This window comes from Trematosphaeria pertusa, assembly GCF_010094035.1.
Source record: "Trematosphaeria pertusa strain CBS 122368 unplaced genomic scaffold BU26scaffold_3, whole genome shotgun sequence".
NCBI classification, from domain to species: Eukaryota; Fungi; Ascomycota; class Dothideomycetes; order Pleosporales; family Trematosphaeriaceae; genus Trematosphaeria; species Trematosphaeria pertusa.
The window spans coordinates 1,428,964-1,444,111 of NW_022987214.1; the positions used below are offsets into that span (position 1 = coordinate 1,428,964).

Here is a 15,148-nt window from a genome sequence, read left to right on the forward strand (position 1 = left end):
GAATTGAAACCGCAAAGCTTTTGCTTGAGCACGGGGCGAGCATCCAATTGAGGACTTGTGAGGGCCATACACCGCTGCACCAGGCTGTGACTAGCAAGTCGCCGGAGATGGTGAAATTGCTGCTGGAATACGGCGCCGATCTTTTTGCGGTTACCAAGAGGGGCGCAAGTGCTATTGATATAGCCGTCAAAGAGGGCCTAGTTGATATCTTGCACCTCTTGGAGGACGCTGTGGAAGAGGAAGAGCAGCGGGAGGGTGCTTGATACCTGTTGGGCTGTGAGCGCACCGCCTTTTCTAGTTCAAGTTCCCGATTCGTTTGAAAAGGGTATGGAGGACGTTCGAGATTTGCTGGAAAGCCAATGGTGCTTGCTAGGCCAGGGTGTCTGGTGGTTTGATACTTGTTGACAGATGTACAGCTCCAGGTTGCTTCGACCTTGAGTCCCATCAGAGAGGCCCAGACCGACCGGTAGCGCGGTGTGCCCAGAAGTCCCCGATGGATTTTGATACTAGCAATAGGTAGCATTCCTTGATAGCTCCATTGGATAGCGTGCCACTCGCCAATGTGGTCACACGCTAGTGACGGAGTGCCAGGGAATGCAAGAGCTGAGGGATGAGAAGGGGGTGTCGCCGGAGCTGAAGAAGTATTGAGTTACTAGAAGAGGTACCGGGAGAAGAAGTGGGCCGCGAGTCGGAGGTAGTAAGAAGTAAGATCTTGCAGAACGGGGTGGTGCTGATGATCTTGCTTATACCGATAGCGGAGAACGGTGCCGAGGAGGAGGCCGAAGTTTCACAGACTGATGAACAACTGGGAAAGGGAATGGAATCGGTGGGGGCGCGGTTTGGACTCGGGAGAATACGCAGTGTGAATTTAGATCAGTTGGGGAAACGCCGTGGAAGCGTATAAGACGTCGGTGTTATTGGGATTCTGGTAGTTCGTTTTGGGTAGAGAGCAGAATGAAATATGAAAATGAGGGCGTGAACAGCTGAGTGTTCGCGTATTTCTCATCAACCTTCCATCCCGTACGTGTCCGTCCTAGTATCTACCAAGCTAGCCCCCGTATAAAAGCCGCTCCCTCCCTTCTTTCTCTCCTTCTTTCCCACACCGCATTCTTGCAATTGATCGCGCTAAAACTTGCAGCACGCAGACGGTATGGCTGCCACCTTGTCCGGGGTCTAAAATCAGGTCCACATTCGGCCTATGGGACGATCCTCTCGCGCACTCGCATCCATCGAACCTTCTAAAAATCTATCGCTCACTGTCTCGATGGCGTCTGCTCTTCCTCTCGGACTCTAAAAGCTCAACTTCATTGAACAATGAGAGAAGATCTTTGCGTCTATGCGGGTCCTTACCCCGAATGCAAAAAGCTCAACAGTGCCATGCTATGCCTTCCTCCTGCTCTCCGTTCGAAACGAATTGCACACACGTTCTGCGAGCCTGGCTTCCAAAATCCCATCAACGCCGTACTAATGGCTGGTCGGGCCGTCTGCCTCGCTCTAAAACTGAACGAAACGCCTTTCAATAGCTTTCGCTTCCCCTTGGGCGTGAAGATTTCTAAAAATGAACTCTTCGCCGGAATATGGAGCAGTTTTGAGGTGAAGAATCGGATCAAAATAGGAACGACGAAACAAACATGGGCCTAGCGCCGGGCATGACAATCTATAGAAGTTCGCCTTCTTTCTTCTGTCCTCAGTCTCCCTCGTCTCCTCTCGCCATCAGCTTCAAAATGCCACGCCGCTTCGCAATGGCTGCTGTGTCTCTTCTGGGACTCTAAAGAGGCGGACGCGCATCTACATGGAGACAAGACCTCACTTGCCGACTTATTACTGGCTCCATTACTCATAGACTAAACATGCTAGAAGGCAGACAGCATGGCTCGGTCGCGCTGATGGACTCTTCGACCAAATACTCAGACTTCCTTGCGCATGGCTTTGGGCTGCTGCCTCCTTCTAAAATGCTCAGTCATGCTCAGCATGACTTGGGAAGGCTTTCTCGGTCGCTACCAAATCATATCCGAGTCTCGTTTACGCTGCTTGGGCGTTCTGCGATTTTTTGCCTACAAAAAAGGTACCGTAGATGCCTCAGCAGTGCTTTTTCCGGCCCTGACAGAGAGACGGAAAGGCAAAACGGAGAGATACTAAGTTGTCGATGCCGTCGCGGCTCGCAGCATGGTGCGCCCGGTTGGACGGGGCTGGGCATACACTTCTCCATCCGGCACCTGCTCTTCTTCACAAATGCTTCAACTCCTTTCCTCTCTGACTAAAATCAGCTTATGAGCATTTCATGAGGGAGCTGCGGGGGAGAAACCGAAAGCAAAAGGATTTCTCGGCATACTTGTCGCTCATTCGCGTCTGGGGCCCCCAAAAGAAGCCGATGGGGTATACATTGGAGTATCAGGGAAGGGACAAGACGTACTAGCAGGGATCGAAGCCTTCTAAACTGCGACATCGATAGCGATTGTGTATGCTGCTTTTCCCCAAAGAGGCCCGCCGCCAACTAGCCTTGAATTGGTATGTTCCCTGAAGCTTCAGAGCTTAAAGAATTCCAAAGGATGGCTACGGCTCGCACTGCGCCACGTCCATCCTTCCAAACTCGCGTTCCGGTCAGCCTATGGGGAAATGTGGTGCATTCCCACTCTTCCCGTACGCGACGTGCCTCCCTTTTACAGCTCGTCCTCATTGTCCCGCATTTTGCACCATACGGATGCCTGAGGGGTGCTCCTCTATTAGGCAAGTCGAATGCATCTTGTCTCAGATTTCAATTCATGCCAGTGCCGCTCTGGAATACGCAAGAGCCCTTTCCTGTGGTAGATCTCGTCTTCGTGACATTCGACAATCATGACAATGTGGTTGTTGGTGATCCTATCATCGGTGATGTTGCCGAGGAGGAAGCATTCCGCACCTCCCGTAATCGTGCTTCCGTCGTCAGATTGGTAATCTCGTATACAAATATGCGGACAGAGATCAGACAAATCGATCATGGCCAGCTCGACCCGTATGTCCAGAATACCGGTTTCGAAGGGATCGCTTACCACATCGAGGTCGTATTCTGTATCCCAGGGCCAAGTAATGGCGGAGACGATGCTGCTGCGGAAATAGATTGAGCTGACCGGGTGGCCCCCTAGATTGGGAAGGATAATGTCCCTGAAATCAAATTGGACCGCTCCGACCCAGCCAGTCCAAGACCATGATGGGAATGGGTAAGTGTTCCCGTTTGTACGTCGTCTCAACCGGGGAAAACCAGGCTGGGTAAGAGGTTTTTTGACCCATAACAGCGCCAGTCAGAAGTGTTGAAGAGGTAAGCCCCAACAAAATGTTGTGTTGTTTTTGGCGCCGTAATCCTCCAAAATAGCGGAAAGTGCGTTGAGGACGTCATCATCGTAAGTTAGGGCTCTGCTGCTGTACTCCTCCACATGCCGTACATACTTTCCGAATGGATCTGGAGAATGGTGGTCGCTAGCACGAGAGTCGCCAAAATGGGTGGTGGGAAGCCCAAACCACGACCTATTTGGCCGGATCTCAGTAAAAGACGCTTTTTTGCACTGGAAGTACGCCCGTTGGTTGGCAAATATCATCATTCGAGTCGAAAATTGGTATTCCTGGTAAGTCCAACCACGGAAACCCCACACACTATGCTCGAGTCTCAAAGTCGGTTCGATTTGCGCAATTCCAATACCGTCGACTGAGCCTGTGATGGGCTGAACATATCTTGTCTTAGGATATAGTCCTGGAAGGCCAGCATTCGCATCATGGCCACTTGCCCCAACTATTGTCAATTGCGCAGCAGAGAATATCCGGTCCATCGAATGAATATTTGCCTTCAGCTCTTCGGCATCGTCTTGTACGATACAGAGGCAATCAATCCACAGGTATCTCTCTTCAAGCAGTTCCACGACGAACATGGCGTCCTGGATAGTTCGAGGTAGCTTTTTTCGATGCAGTGAAGCATAAGAGCTTTCAAATGACGGGCAATTGGCTTGCGTATAAGATATGTCAGCTCTTTTGAGTCTGAAAGGGACGGCACCGCCCCAGACATAGCTCAGGGCCACGTATTGCCAATTCCTTGGAGCAGGTATAACTCGATCGTCGACCACGTCGATGACCCTGAATGGTAGTGATCCCTCGTCGGGTCTGTGCTTCGGTTCGTAAGGGCTTGGTAGCAATGGCTTGCAGTGGTATCCATGCTCTTCCTTGCACCGCTCTCGCCACTTCTTGAGAACCGGAAGATCGATTTGGAAAGGATTGACAAGTGGACGAGCGAAAGCCCCGGTCTCTTCATCTCCCAACAGGGTCATTTGGAGCCCAGCCCAGTAAGTCCCCATCCAGCTCCTATCCGGCAACTCGATGGTGAGGATATGAGGATCCTGGTTGAGGTCGGTTTTGGGATCCCGAAACTAGCACTTAACGTAGATTTCCGGAGGCAGTTGCAACTCTGCTTTTTTAGCCGCCTGCCGTAGAATATCGCAAAAAGAGCAGTAGCGCGAGGACTGGAGGATAATTATCGGCGCAAGCTCAAACCAAGTGCAATCGTTCGCTTCGTTGACGTAGTATACACCAATATAAGGTGCACGGTCGACGCGGTACCATTTTGCGTAGCCCAGCTCGGAAAGAGGGCATTCGACCCGGGCACCCTGTCCGCTCTCAATTGACTGCTTTCCTAGTGACTCCTCGTATTTGAACAATGGAGTTGGCACTCGACCAGGCAGATGCCGTGTCAGATGCCACGCCCAGTTGTACTGGGCACATGTGTCGCAGAGCCCACGAGAAGTAGGCGAAGGGATCAGGAGCTTCTCCATTGGCAGGCACTGCATGGTCTTGAACCAGAGATTTTGACCCCTTGGGATCGCACTTGGGCGTTTCCTCGCCGTTAGTTGGGGAGTGTGTGCCTGGCCGAGCTCAGCGCGGAGAGGGCTGCTGACCCACTCGTGGTTTTAGTACGTATTAGCAAGAGCAAGGAGCAGTACATAGCGAAGCTATGCTCGGGGGATGGTAAAGTTCATGGAAAATAAGGCAAGACGCGGCATGGTGAGAGACGAGATGGCGACGGGAAACTGCAGATAGCCAAGTACTGGTGCTCTCGCCCCACTTGACTATATTTGCATTAGCTCCATTCTCGCGTGCGCTAGTCCCTCATCGTCTTCAACGACGCGCATGAAGGATTTCCATCATCCGCACCTCGACAACTTCCTATGCGGACGACCTGCCAAGCGACCCGGCTGATCTGTATTGCCGCTACGGCATAAGGACAGGCCGCTCACGAGCTGAAGGGCCTTCTCAAGATGTCACTAGTCGCAGCCACCGCCAAGGAATCAATAGCTGCCCTGGACTTCAGCCTCGTCACCATGCGCGTCAATCCAACAACGCGGTGCCTTGTACAGTATCCTCTCATCTTCCCGCCCTAGGGAGCCTCCTTCGCAATGCGCCTACTCAACACACGGACACTAGAGCTGCAAGAATTTCAAGACGGCCACAGGCCCCCGTACGCCATCCTATCGCTCCGTTGGGGCACTCAGGAGGTCACATTACAACACCTCCTGTCGCAGGATCCACGGACCCAGTCGACTCTATATAGTCTCGAAGGATGGCAGAAGATTATCAGTTTCTGCCACCAAGCCGCTCGCCAAGGGTTCGACTTCGGTTGGTGCGACACCTGCTGTATCGACAAAACGAGCAGCGCGGAGCTATCAGAGGTCATCAACTCCATGTTCCAGTGGTATAGAGACTCGAAAGCCTGCTTGGCATATCTAGTGGATGTCCAGGCGCCTTCTCCAAAGGACAGGAGCGCGGACGCCTTGTTTGAAAGCCTCAGTGCGAGCCAATGGTTCATGGACCCTTCAAGAGTTGATAGCACCGAGAACAGTGCAGTTTTTCTCGAAAGATTGGCAGTACCTTGGCGATAAGGCGACTTTAGGAACCGTTGTCAGCGTCATCACTGGGATCGACCAGGACACCATAGAGGGTTCAGACATTCGGAGGGTCAGCATAGCCAGGCGGATGTTTTGGGCTTCTCAGCGGACCACGACTAGGAAAGAAGATATCGCATATTGCCTCCTCGGCATATTTGGCGTCAACATGCCTTTGCTCTATGGCGAAGGAGAGCGAGCCTTCTCGAGACTACAAGAAGAAATCATGAAGGTCTCCGACGATCAGTCGCTTTTTGCCTGGGAGGACCAATGCGAAGATGGCGATGAATTGTTGATTGACACGGGCGATGCCCTACTCCGTGGTCCATTTGCCCGTTTTCCTGCCGAATTCGCAAATTCAGGCGATATCGTGCCGTACCGACAAATGCAAACTAGCCGACCATCTGCAACAACGAATTATGGCCTACAAGTCGACGTTCCCTTGTATCGCCTCCGGAACAGCAGCGGAAAGGCACCCTTGTATCTCGCCGAGTTGACGTGCCATTATGAAGGCGACTTCAGCGGTTCGTTGGGAATCTACGTCCGGCCACTAAGATCGGACCAGTTTGCACGAGACCATGGGAAGCGTGCTCCAGTTGTTGTGGATCCAAAACTTCATTACCCTCCTGTTCAGTCGACCATCTACCTCCGAAAAGACGTCTTTCTGCCTAGTACTGAAGAATTCGATCGGCACCACGGCATCCTCGTACACCTCCACCCACCCGAGCACAGCTTCAAGGTCTCGTACGTGTTCCCGGCGGAGCAATGGATGAGGATCAAGGGTAAATCAACCATCGTCCTCAATCCAGGCCGCTACGCGGCAGTGGTCTTCAGGAACCCAGATGACACTCTGATCACCGTTCTCATGAGCCATGAGCAAACGAACGAGCTGTATGAGAGCTATGGCCACGACACGTGGGAAGTGAGCAAGTGCAGGTGCAAAGTCTTTATATACGATTCGCCTATGGGCACGTTCACTCATGAAGGCTTAAGCTCCATGGAAGGGCATCTGAAGTACGAGGGAGCACGCACAGCACGCTTCGAGTCTGACCTTGAGGGTGGCACAGATAAGACCTTCGCTGATATGCGTAATGGGCGTAGGGTCGTAGCGAAAATGAAGGAGACCATCATGGGCGAGCGTATGATTTTCGTCCACGTCAACATCTACGAAGTCGGAGACGGCCTCTGCCAGCTAAGTGGAATATCTTCAGTCAAAGATCCTCCGGCGTGGCTGCAGGAGAATGCGCTTCCGCTACAAGATAGCCTCCCTCCACCGCAAGGAGGTTCCTCCACGCTGTACCAACCACCGCCTCCCACGCAACCACTCCAGGCCTTCGCCCATGCGCCACTACAGCCCGGGCATATGCAGGGCTATTCGGTAAACATGCCAAACGGGCAGCAAGGCTTCTTGCTTCTTCTGTCTCAAATTCAAATGCAGTATACTCAGACTCCGTATGAGTATTATCCACCAGTAAGTTTCCGCCCCGGGGAGAATACCGTTAGTAGCCTAACAGGATCTATAACTAGAGCGGATCCCAGCAGGGCGTATACCAGGCTAGCCAAGTGGATTCAACTAATGTCAGTACCTATCAGCCTCGACCAGCGTATTCGGCTCTGTAAACCAACCATGTATTCCTTTGGCTGTAGTTTTTGCTTTTTTCCTCTTCTCTCTTGGCCTGCTTAATTTGCGCATTATTCACCTAAAGGATCCCCGGCTGGCTGTCTATTCTATTCTGAGAGGTGAAATAGGACACGCGGGGGCCTTATTCTGTGGCGAAATGGGAAATTCATTCCCCAGGGGATACCTTGTAGCCGTTTGCCCTTGCGTACACTCCCATCCCATTTGTCGATATCATGTGGAGAGATATTTGCCGCGAGATTCTTTCGACTCCTCCGCTAACGTCTCGCTCTCGTCATGGACCGGCGTCGAAGCTCGGACCTTGTTAAGCTTAGCCATCACGAATCAAGAATAGTATCCATAGCAAACATAATGATAACGCGCAGTCGAAAAAAGAAGTGTGGATCAGAATGCATGCTTGATATATGCAGCGTTAGATATGCGAAGTAACCAAGTTATTGATATGTACTTCCAAGTTTCCACCAAACGCAATGCAAAAACGAACTTAGAATGTAAAAAGTATATACAAAGAAATAGGGTATATGTATGCAAGAAAACTGTTCAACTTCCTCAGAGCTTAATGCCTTTTACAGCATCACCGAAGGTCACCGCTAATGTTGGTCAGCGACCACCGTTATGCTGCACCATCCTGCGACGATGAGCGCGAACATGCCTCGCCCTCCTAGATCCCGGTGCAGGCGTCTCGCCAGGCGTGACCGTAACCACAACAGTTTTGTAGACAGTCTCGACGACTTCGTTGATGTCCGTCACGGTAGGAACGGCCGGAGCGGTAACCGAAGGCGTCGCCGTCGCATCGCCGAAGCTAGGCATACTCTCGAGGTTCGTAGGCTGAGCGCCGATGGCGGTCTCGGCAGGCACGGAGGAGATGTTGAGAGCGATGGATGTGAACTGTGATGGAACACCAGTGCCAGTCCCGGTGGGGAGGGGAATGGTGCTGTTTCCGGGAACGGGGAAGGGTGCGGCGGTGCCGCTGGGAACAGGGTTGCTTTCGGCGTCGCCGCTTCCGCCGCTAGGCCACTGGAAGCCGCCCATGTTGCCGTCACCAGTGCCACCAGTTGGCGCCACGACATTGTTGTTGAGACTTTGGGTTGGCCTGCCGTGGTGGCCGCCCCTGCTTCTGCGAGGCCCAGAGGGCACCCCGGAAGGAGCTGGCGCAGAGGGAACAGGCGTCTCTGATGGGGCGGTGGGAACGGTCGAAGGGTCAATGATCGGCGGGGAGTCGATGCCGGAGCTCGTTGGGACGGGTTTTGAGACGGCGACGCTGGAATCGGAAGGGTTTGGCGGCTCGATGGTGGGGATAATGGACGGAAGACCGGTCACAGAAGGAATAGGGACCTCAGTGGTCTCGCCGGTAGGCACAGGAACTGCGCTGCTCTCCGGAGGAGAGGCCGGCTCAGACGGCTGGGGCGCCTCGCCGTTGTTCGAGTAGACCTTCAAAGCGTTGACAGTCCAGAAAGCATCCGTGAAAGCCTCTGGGTTGTTCTGAACATATTCATTGCAGGTCGCGGCCTTGGAAGCGCACGAGCTGCTGCTCCAAGTGTTTCCAGCCCAGTCGCCGCAGAACGTGGTGTCAAAAACAATCTGCTGTTCCTTAAAGTGTTGTTCGATGTTGCAGCTGGAACTGGCGAATCTCGCGGCGGGCGTTCCCCATCCGCTTGGGTCCGGGCTGTCGCCGAGAACATCCTGGGGAACCTCGCCTCGCGGGAAGAAGTAGACGCTGATGGCATCGGTCGTCCACTCCGTAGCGTAAACGCCACCCCCATTGCCATTGAGTCCAGCGCCGTAACTCTTTGAACTCTGTTGCTTGATGGAGCAGCCGGCATTCTCGTCTTGGTTGGGAGCTTTAACATCGCAGTTAGACGTAGAGACGTCGCCGGCGAACGCGTTGCCGTCAGTGGCGATGGAACATCCGCTGTTGGTGTGCAGAGTAATAGCATTGGTCTCCTGCTCGTGGACACCTTCGAGGACGTCGATCTCACCACCGTTAGGCCAGTCGGGACCAACCATCCAGAAACTGCAGAATATGTTAGGCGGTATAATGATCTAAAAGAAGTGGACTCACGCAGGCCAGGTACCGCAGCCGAAAGGCATATGCTGGACGTCTATTACAACCAGTCCAGTGTTGTACGTCTTCTTGCTGGCGAGACGGATGCTGGGCCTTCCATCCGTAGGTTTGGTGGTGGTATCAACACCCCACTCCACGGGTACCGTCGTAGACGCGTTGATCAGGTTCGACGACCGCGCCGTAGCTTCGTCAACATACTTGACGAATCCTGCACATCATCAACATGACAAACCTTGAAGGTGCATTATCACCACGTACCATGGGTCGGATCTGGGTCAGTAAAGAAGTCGAAAGACCCATAAAAGTCGCTCATGTAATCATCCTCCAATACATAGCCAGCTATGGAAAGTTGGAAGAGAGCCGCAGCGGAAGCGAACGTGGAGAAATGCATCTTCAAGACGGGTAGAAAAGAGTGACGCGCGTACTAGACGCTAACAAAAGAAGGACAGTAGAAAAAGAAGTGAAGAAGAAAGGCGATGCCACAGACCGATATATCTCAGAATGGATAGAGAGTGATCGAATTAATGGACTGGCCCGCCTATATAGGCACCTAGGCCATCCAACGGAAACCGGCATCGCTACGTTGCACCACTCCTTCAATCCCACGGGTCGATTCGCCTTCCAGGGTCCCGTCCTCAGGCCATCCGAGCGGCAGATGGACAAGTCTAATCGATCAAGCTTTGTTTCAACGCCGGACTAGAGCCACACTACGGCAAAGGCTAAGTGGAGGATCCGTTCATCACCGGCTAGACTCTTCGAGAGGAACGCGCATGAGCCACTGATATGCACGGAGAGTGCCTGCCTAAGGCAGGTGTCCAAGGCCCTTGGCTGTGGAACGCGCAAGTTTGCTGTTTCATGGACATTGAGAAGATTGCTGGCCCGATGTGAATGGTGGCGGTATGAAACAGGTACCGGGAGACGTCCTAGGTTAACCTGGTCGAAGTTTCGTTGTCCGCTGGCGAGGTGGGCGATCGGGACGAACGACATGTCGTCGTTTCGATGCCGTGAAGTTGAAACACAGGAGGGTTGGGGTTGGGGGTGTTTCAAGGCTTCATTGGTCGAGGCCGAATCCGCGGAGCTAAAGACGGAGCCGGCATTTCAAGCTTTGTCAGAGCAGAAGCGAGGCCACTTGCCCCGAACTGAGTTGATGCATGGGTAGCAAGCCCAATCAGAGATCATTACCCCCATATAGTCCATCGCCTTGTAAAACGGTCTAATAGCCTACCGATCTGAAACTAAACCATCCACCCAATCAATCCTGCGCATCTCCTATCTCCCCATCACACTATCGATAACGAGATCCAGACCCCCTTATGAAGACGACAACGAACAGCCTCTCGTCTATCCCAAGACACGCGTCCTCATTTCGATTCCGCTTTCGCAGTAGAAAAAAGCCCTCCCTCGCCCATCGACGCGACGTTGCACAAGGCCGCCACGGACTTTCCACGATCAAGCAAGCATTCGGACACTTGGGCATCCCACAAAAGTCAAAAAGGTAAATGCGTTAAACGATCCTTCCGTGTGTCTTGCTTGATTGGGGTACATGATCCTCCGTGGTTCGGACATCCTCTGGGTGGAGAGGTGCGAAATGAGAGGGTGCAAATGGAAGACCGTATTTGAAACAGCATCACATGCATCTAACGAGACACATCGCACCGCTGCGGCTACACCGAGGACTTCCGGATACCCTTTTTAGCTCTTTCTGTTTGTGCGGAATACGCGTCGCGCTGGTGTTAAGCTTGCTTTTTGAGAATAAACTGGCGTTCGTTGGGTGCTTGCATTCATCGCAGGAAGATTTAGGCACAGCCTCGCCGCACGCACTCCGCTCCAATCTTAAATTTCCGCTTACAGTGGTACAGAGAGTATGATTTTGCTTCCTGCTCACTCAATCCTCCGCTTACCCCCAGGACCACGCGTTCATGCGATGCGATCTACAGCCTCGCAAGCGAAACTCCGCTCCCTTAGTTGCAAAGCCACTCCGTAACGGACATTCCATATCCAGTCGGAAGACACCCAGATGAATGTACGGACATCGGAATGGAGAGACCTACGCTAAGACGTATTGATATGCGCTGCATTATCCAATGCACATAATTCTACGCATTGAGGATTTGCCTGAGCGTGCACCTCCTCGACGCGGACTCTCTCCGCGTCCGAGTCGCATTTACCAAGCACAGACATAAGGCTAACATGCCATTCCCTCCTGGTTTACTCAGTCTTCCCACTCCTTCTCTACCTAGGTGTCCTGTCATCTCAACAAATGCCCCCAACCGCGCCATTCCTGCATCGTCGCAACCCTCACCACCACCCACCACCAGGACCTCCTCCCACGCCACCACCAAACCATCAACCCCACACGTTAAAAGAAGATTTCCTTTTCTCCATTCCCCCGCGCCTTGCCGGCTATGCAGTCATGAGGCGTGCTTCTCTCTCGCAGCCCGCCTTACATCCTTCTCATCTCCGTAGTCCGACACTAGCTAATCAGCGACAAGCCGGAGGAATCTCAGATGCGGCGCTAGTGCAGCGCGACTACTCCGCTTTGCCAGTTCTGTCTGCGGCGTGAGATGCCGGCAGTAATGCGGCGGAGGTGCAGATTAGAAGCTTGTGTGGATGTTGTGGTATAAGAAGGGCGTCGGCGTTCGCGATGCATTTCTTAACGTTAACACGACGATGCGATAGAGTGGTAAGACTTTTGCTAACACCGTTTCCGCGCGACTGTAATAGTTAGAGAATACTACATTTTCTATAAGCTTAATACATACTCTTTTACGCTATTCTTATTATCGCCTTTCTTTCTTTAAACGCTCTACTTCTCTAGCGCTCTTGCTTTTAACTATTTACTCTCTCTCTGCACTCTCTCTAACACTCTCTATAAACCTTCTAACTACTCTTAAATTCTTCGCAAATAAGCGGCGTGGTATTAACGTAGTAGAAGATTATAGCGAACTAGTAGACGTAACGTAGAAAGAGAGAGTAGCAGGTTAGTTTATACAAGTAAAGAAGAAGCTAGAGAGTAGTAGGGGTTAGAGAGTAGTAGGAGTTAGAGAGTAGTAGAGGTTAGAGAGTAGTAGAAGCTAGAGAGTAGTAGAAGCTAGAGAGTAGTAGAAGCTGGACGGTAGTAGGAGCTAGACGGTAGTAGGGAGATAGAGGCAGTATATTGTAGTAGGCAGTCAGGAGAGTCGCAGAGTGATAGGGAGGTAGAGAGGGTACGTTGCGGGTGGTGGGGGTGTCATGAGTGAAGCTCGAGTGCACGCTTCCTGCGTCGCTCTCCTCTTGCCCCGGCCGCCGTTCTGGGGTAAGTGGATGCACGGCTGACAGATTCACAGACGCCGTCGGCAGCTTCTAGTTTGTCGTCTTCAACTTCTTTGTGTGTTGAGCCCACTCACCGCTCGATCGCCCTCAACTCAAGCCCATGCAGAAACCGCTCAGCGTCAACCTGCTGCCCAGTGATTTGCGAGAAAGAAGCGGCTGTGCCGGAGGCAGAGAACAAGGCCTGCTCGCTGTCCAGCCAGAGAGTGAAGCTCAGAACTAGTGGCCAAGAGAGCGTGGTGGTGCTAGCGGCTTGACATGCGTAGGGCTGGTAGAACGCTAGCTGAATTGTGTAGTCGTTGAGCTCGGTATGCGAGGAAAGGCCGGTATCGGAGACGACTGTTTCCCCACAAAGCGGCGGTTGTGGATTTTTCTTCCGCCTGATCGGTCTATTCGCCTGAAGAAATTCATTGTGGTTGAAGATGCTAAAAGCGCTTCTGGCTAGGTAATGTCAAGAACGCAAGGCGTGACAGAGAGCGAACAAGACGAACAGATTGCCTTTGAGCGCATTTTGCTGCCTGTTGAGCGCGCTGTGCTGAACTGCAGTGTGTCAATTATCGCCTACTAAGACCTATGTGTGATGCCCCTTTCATCTATTATATCCGTCACGTCGTCTTGTTCGGGCATTCTTGGTCCTTACTGCAACGACTCAATTACGAGGGCGGAGGCGCCGCCACCACCGTTACAAATACCCGCGCAGCCAATCTTTCCCTTCTTTTCCCTCAAAACCCCCAAAAGGGTCGTTGTTATCCTCGCGCCTGAGGCACCCAGTGGATGGCCGAGCGCGACCGCGCCGCCATGCATATTCACTTTGTCTTCCACAACACCAAGCAGCTTCATATTCGCGAGCGCGACCACGCTGAAAGCCTCGTTGATCTCGAATGCATCGACTGCGCTCAGCTCGACCTTTGCATGCTTCAGAGCCTTAGGGATAGCTAGCGCTGGGGTGGTGGTGAATTTAGAGGGGTTCTGCTCAGCATCTCCCCAGCCGAGAATTTTAGCGATGGGCTTGAGGTTGTGAGCTTTCAGGGCGGATTCGGAGACGAGGACGAGGGCGGCGGCGCCGTCGGATAGAGGAGAGGCGTTGGCGGCTGTCACAGTGCCGTCTTTGGGTTTGAAGGAAGGTCGGAGGCTGCGCGTCTTGGACTCGTTGAACTGGCGTGGATTAGTGAACGTTCGAAGCAAAGATTAGTGAACGGAAAGCGCACATTCTTAGGCTCATCGTCCCTGTCAATGGTGACTGGGGGCTTCCCGCGGCCAGCAGACACCTGGATAGGAGCGATCTCCTCCTTGAACCAGCCAGATTCCTCAGCAGCGATGGCCTTCTTGTACGAGCGGATGCAGTATTCGTCCTGCTGCTCGCGGTTGAAGCCATGGTCATCTGCACACTCTTCTCCCTGCAGACCCATGTGCTCCTTCTTGTATGCGTCGGTCAAGCCGTCCTTGAGCAGACCGTCAACCAAGGACTGATCTCCAAACTTGGCACCAGTCCTCATGTTGGGGAGGTAGTGCGGGGTATTAGACATGCTCTCCGTCCCCCCTGCAACCACGATGTCTGCATTTCCGGTGATGATGGTTTGGGCGCCGATGATGAGGGCTTTGATCGAGGATGCGCAGACTTTGTTCACGGTTGTACAAACGGTGGTGTCGGGGAGGCCACCGCCGATGGCACATTGGCGAGCGGGATTCTGGCCGAGACTACAAGCCGTGATCAGCACAGTGTATCTGGAGCGTCGGAGCAGATGTCGGACTTTGCCGAGAGCACATTGCCCATGAAGACTTCCTGGACATCCTCCGGTTTGAGACCGGCACGCTCGACGGCGGCTGGGGGTCATGTTAGTCCAATGGATGTTTACTGCAGAGCTGGAGCTTTTCCGTACCCTTGATGACATGAGAGCCAAGTTGGATAGCAGTCAGACTCGAGAGGGAGCTGTTGTTGGGGTTAGTCGCCGCTTGTTGCCCCCCACTTCGTTGAGAGAACATACCCCAGGAACATGCCCGTGGGCGTGCGGACGGCCGAGACGATATATACAGGCGGAAAAGACATTTTGCAGTTCCCCAAACGTGGACTCTAGAGAGGAGAAGGAAAGGAAAGTTGGCTTCAGAGCACGCGAGGGCGCAGCAGTTTTTGTGCTGTGAAGACGCTCTGCTCTGCATGCGAAGGTGCGTCCCTGCAGGGCACTCGTCTCCGATTGGCGGGTGGAGGCGGTCGCCCCTGCCATTGTTGACCGCCTT

At 53.0% G+C, this 15,148-nt stretch overlaps 6 protein-coding genes across 6 annotated transcripts; 3 read left to right on the forward strand and 3 right to left on the reverse strand.

The window, feature by feature from the left end:
- Window positions 1–2,549: 2,549 nt before the first annotated feature.
- On the forward strand, window positions 2,550–3,101 carry BU26DRAFT_501478 (uncharacterized protein; the record flags this gene model as incomplete). The annotated part of the gene is made up of 1 exon (XM_033826568.1): window positions 2,550–3,101. One exon carries the CDS (start codon window positions 2,550–2,552, stop codon window positions 3,099–3,101), a length of 552 nt encoding a protein of 183 aa, XP_033688270.1.
- A 501-nt stretch (window positions 3,102–3,602) lies between these two features.
- On the reverse strand, window positions 3,603–4,232 carry BU26DRAFT_382521 (HET-domain-containing protein; the record flags this gene model as incomplete). The annotated part of the gene is made up of 1 exon (XM_033822591.1): window positions 3,603–4,232. A coding segment is annotated over one exon (630 nt), but the record flags the coding sequence as incomplete, so codon positions are not given.
- A 1,182-nt stretch (window positions 4,233–5,414) lies between these two features.
- BU26DRAFT_601430 (HET-domain-containing protein) lies at window positions 5,415–7,889 on the forward strand (the record flags this gene model as incomplete). Its single annotated transcript, XM_033835261.1, has 3 exons — window positions 5,415–5,805; window positions 5,858–7,371; window positions 7,428–7,889. The coding sequence occupies 3 exons, from the start codon at window positions 5,415–5,417 to the stop codon at window positions 7,518–7,520; spliced, it is 1,998 nt and encodes a 665-aa protein (XP_033688272.1). The 3' UTR covers window positions 7,521–7,889.
- A 250-nt stretch (window positions 7,890–8,139) lies between these two features.
- BU26DRAFT_501481 (glycoside hydrolase family 16 protein) lies at window positions 8,140–9,995 on the reverse strand (the record flags this gene model as incomplete). Its single annotated transcript, XM_033826569.1, has 3 exons — window positions 8,140–9,553; window positions 9,602–9,812; window positions 9,863–9,995. The coding sequence occupies 3 exons, from the start codon at window positions 9,993–9,995 to the stop codon at window positions 8,140–8,142; spliced, it is 1,758 nt and encodes a 585-aa protein (XP_033688273.1).
- A 1,862-nt stretch (window positions 9,996–11,857) lies between these two features.
- BU26DRAFT_515636 (uncharacterized protein) lies at window positions 11,858–12,253 on the forward strand. The gene has a single exon (XM_033828125.1). The coding sequence runs from the start codon at window positions 11,865–11,867 to the stop codon at window positions 12,165–12,167; it is 303 nt and encodes a 100-aa protein (XP_033688274.1). The 5' UTR covers window positions 11,858–11,864; the 3' UTR covers window positions 12,168–12,253.
- A 1,027-nt stretch (window positions 12,254–13,280) lies between these two features.
- Window positions 13,281–15,008, reverse strand: BU26DRAFT_477356 (erg10, acetyl-CoA C-acetyltransferase). Its single transcript, XM_033825601.1, has 5 exons — window positions 14,899–15,008; window positions 14,794–14,843; window positions 14,665–14,737; window positions 14,122–14,611; window positions 13,281–14,068 (listed from the first exon to the last, which is right to left on the reverse strand). Exons 1-5 carry the CDS (start codon window positions 14,958–14,960, stop codon window positions 13,550–13,552), a joined length of 1,194 nt encoding a protein of 397 aa, XP_033688275.1. The 5' UTR covers window positions 14,961–15,008; the 3' UTR covers window positions 13,281–13,549.
- Between the last annotated feature and the right edge of the window lie 140 nt (window positions 15,009–15,148).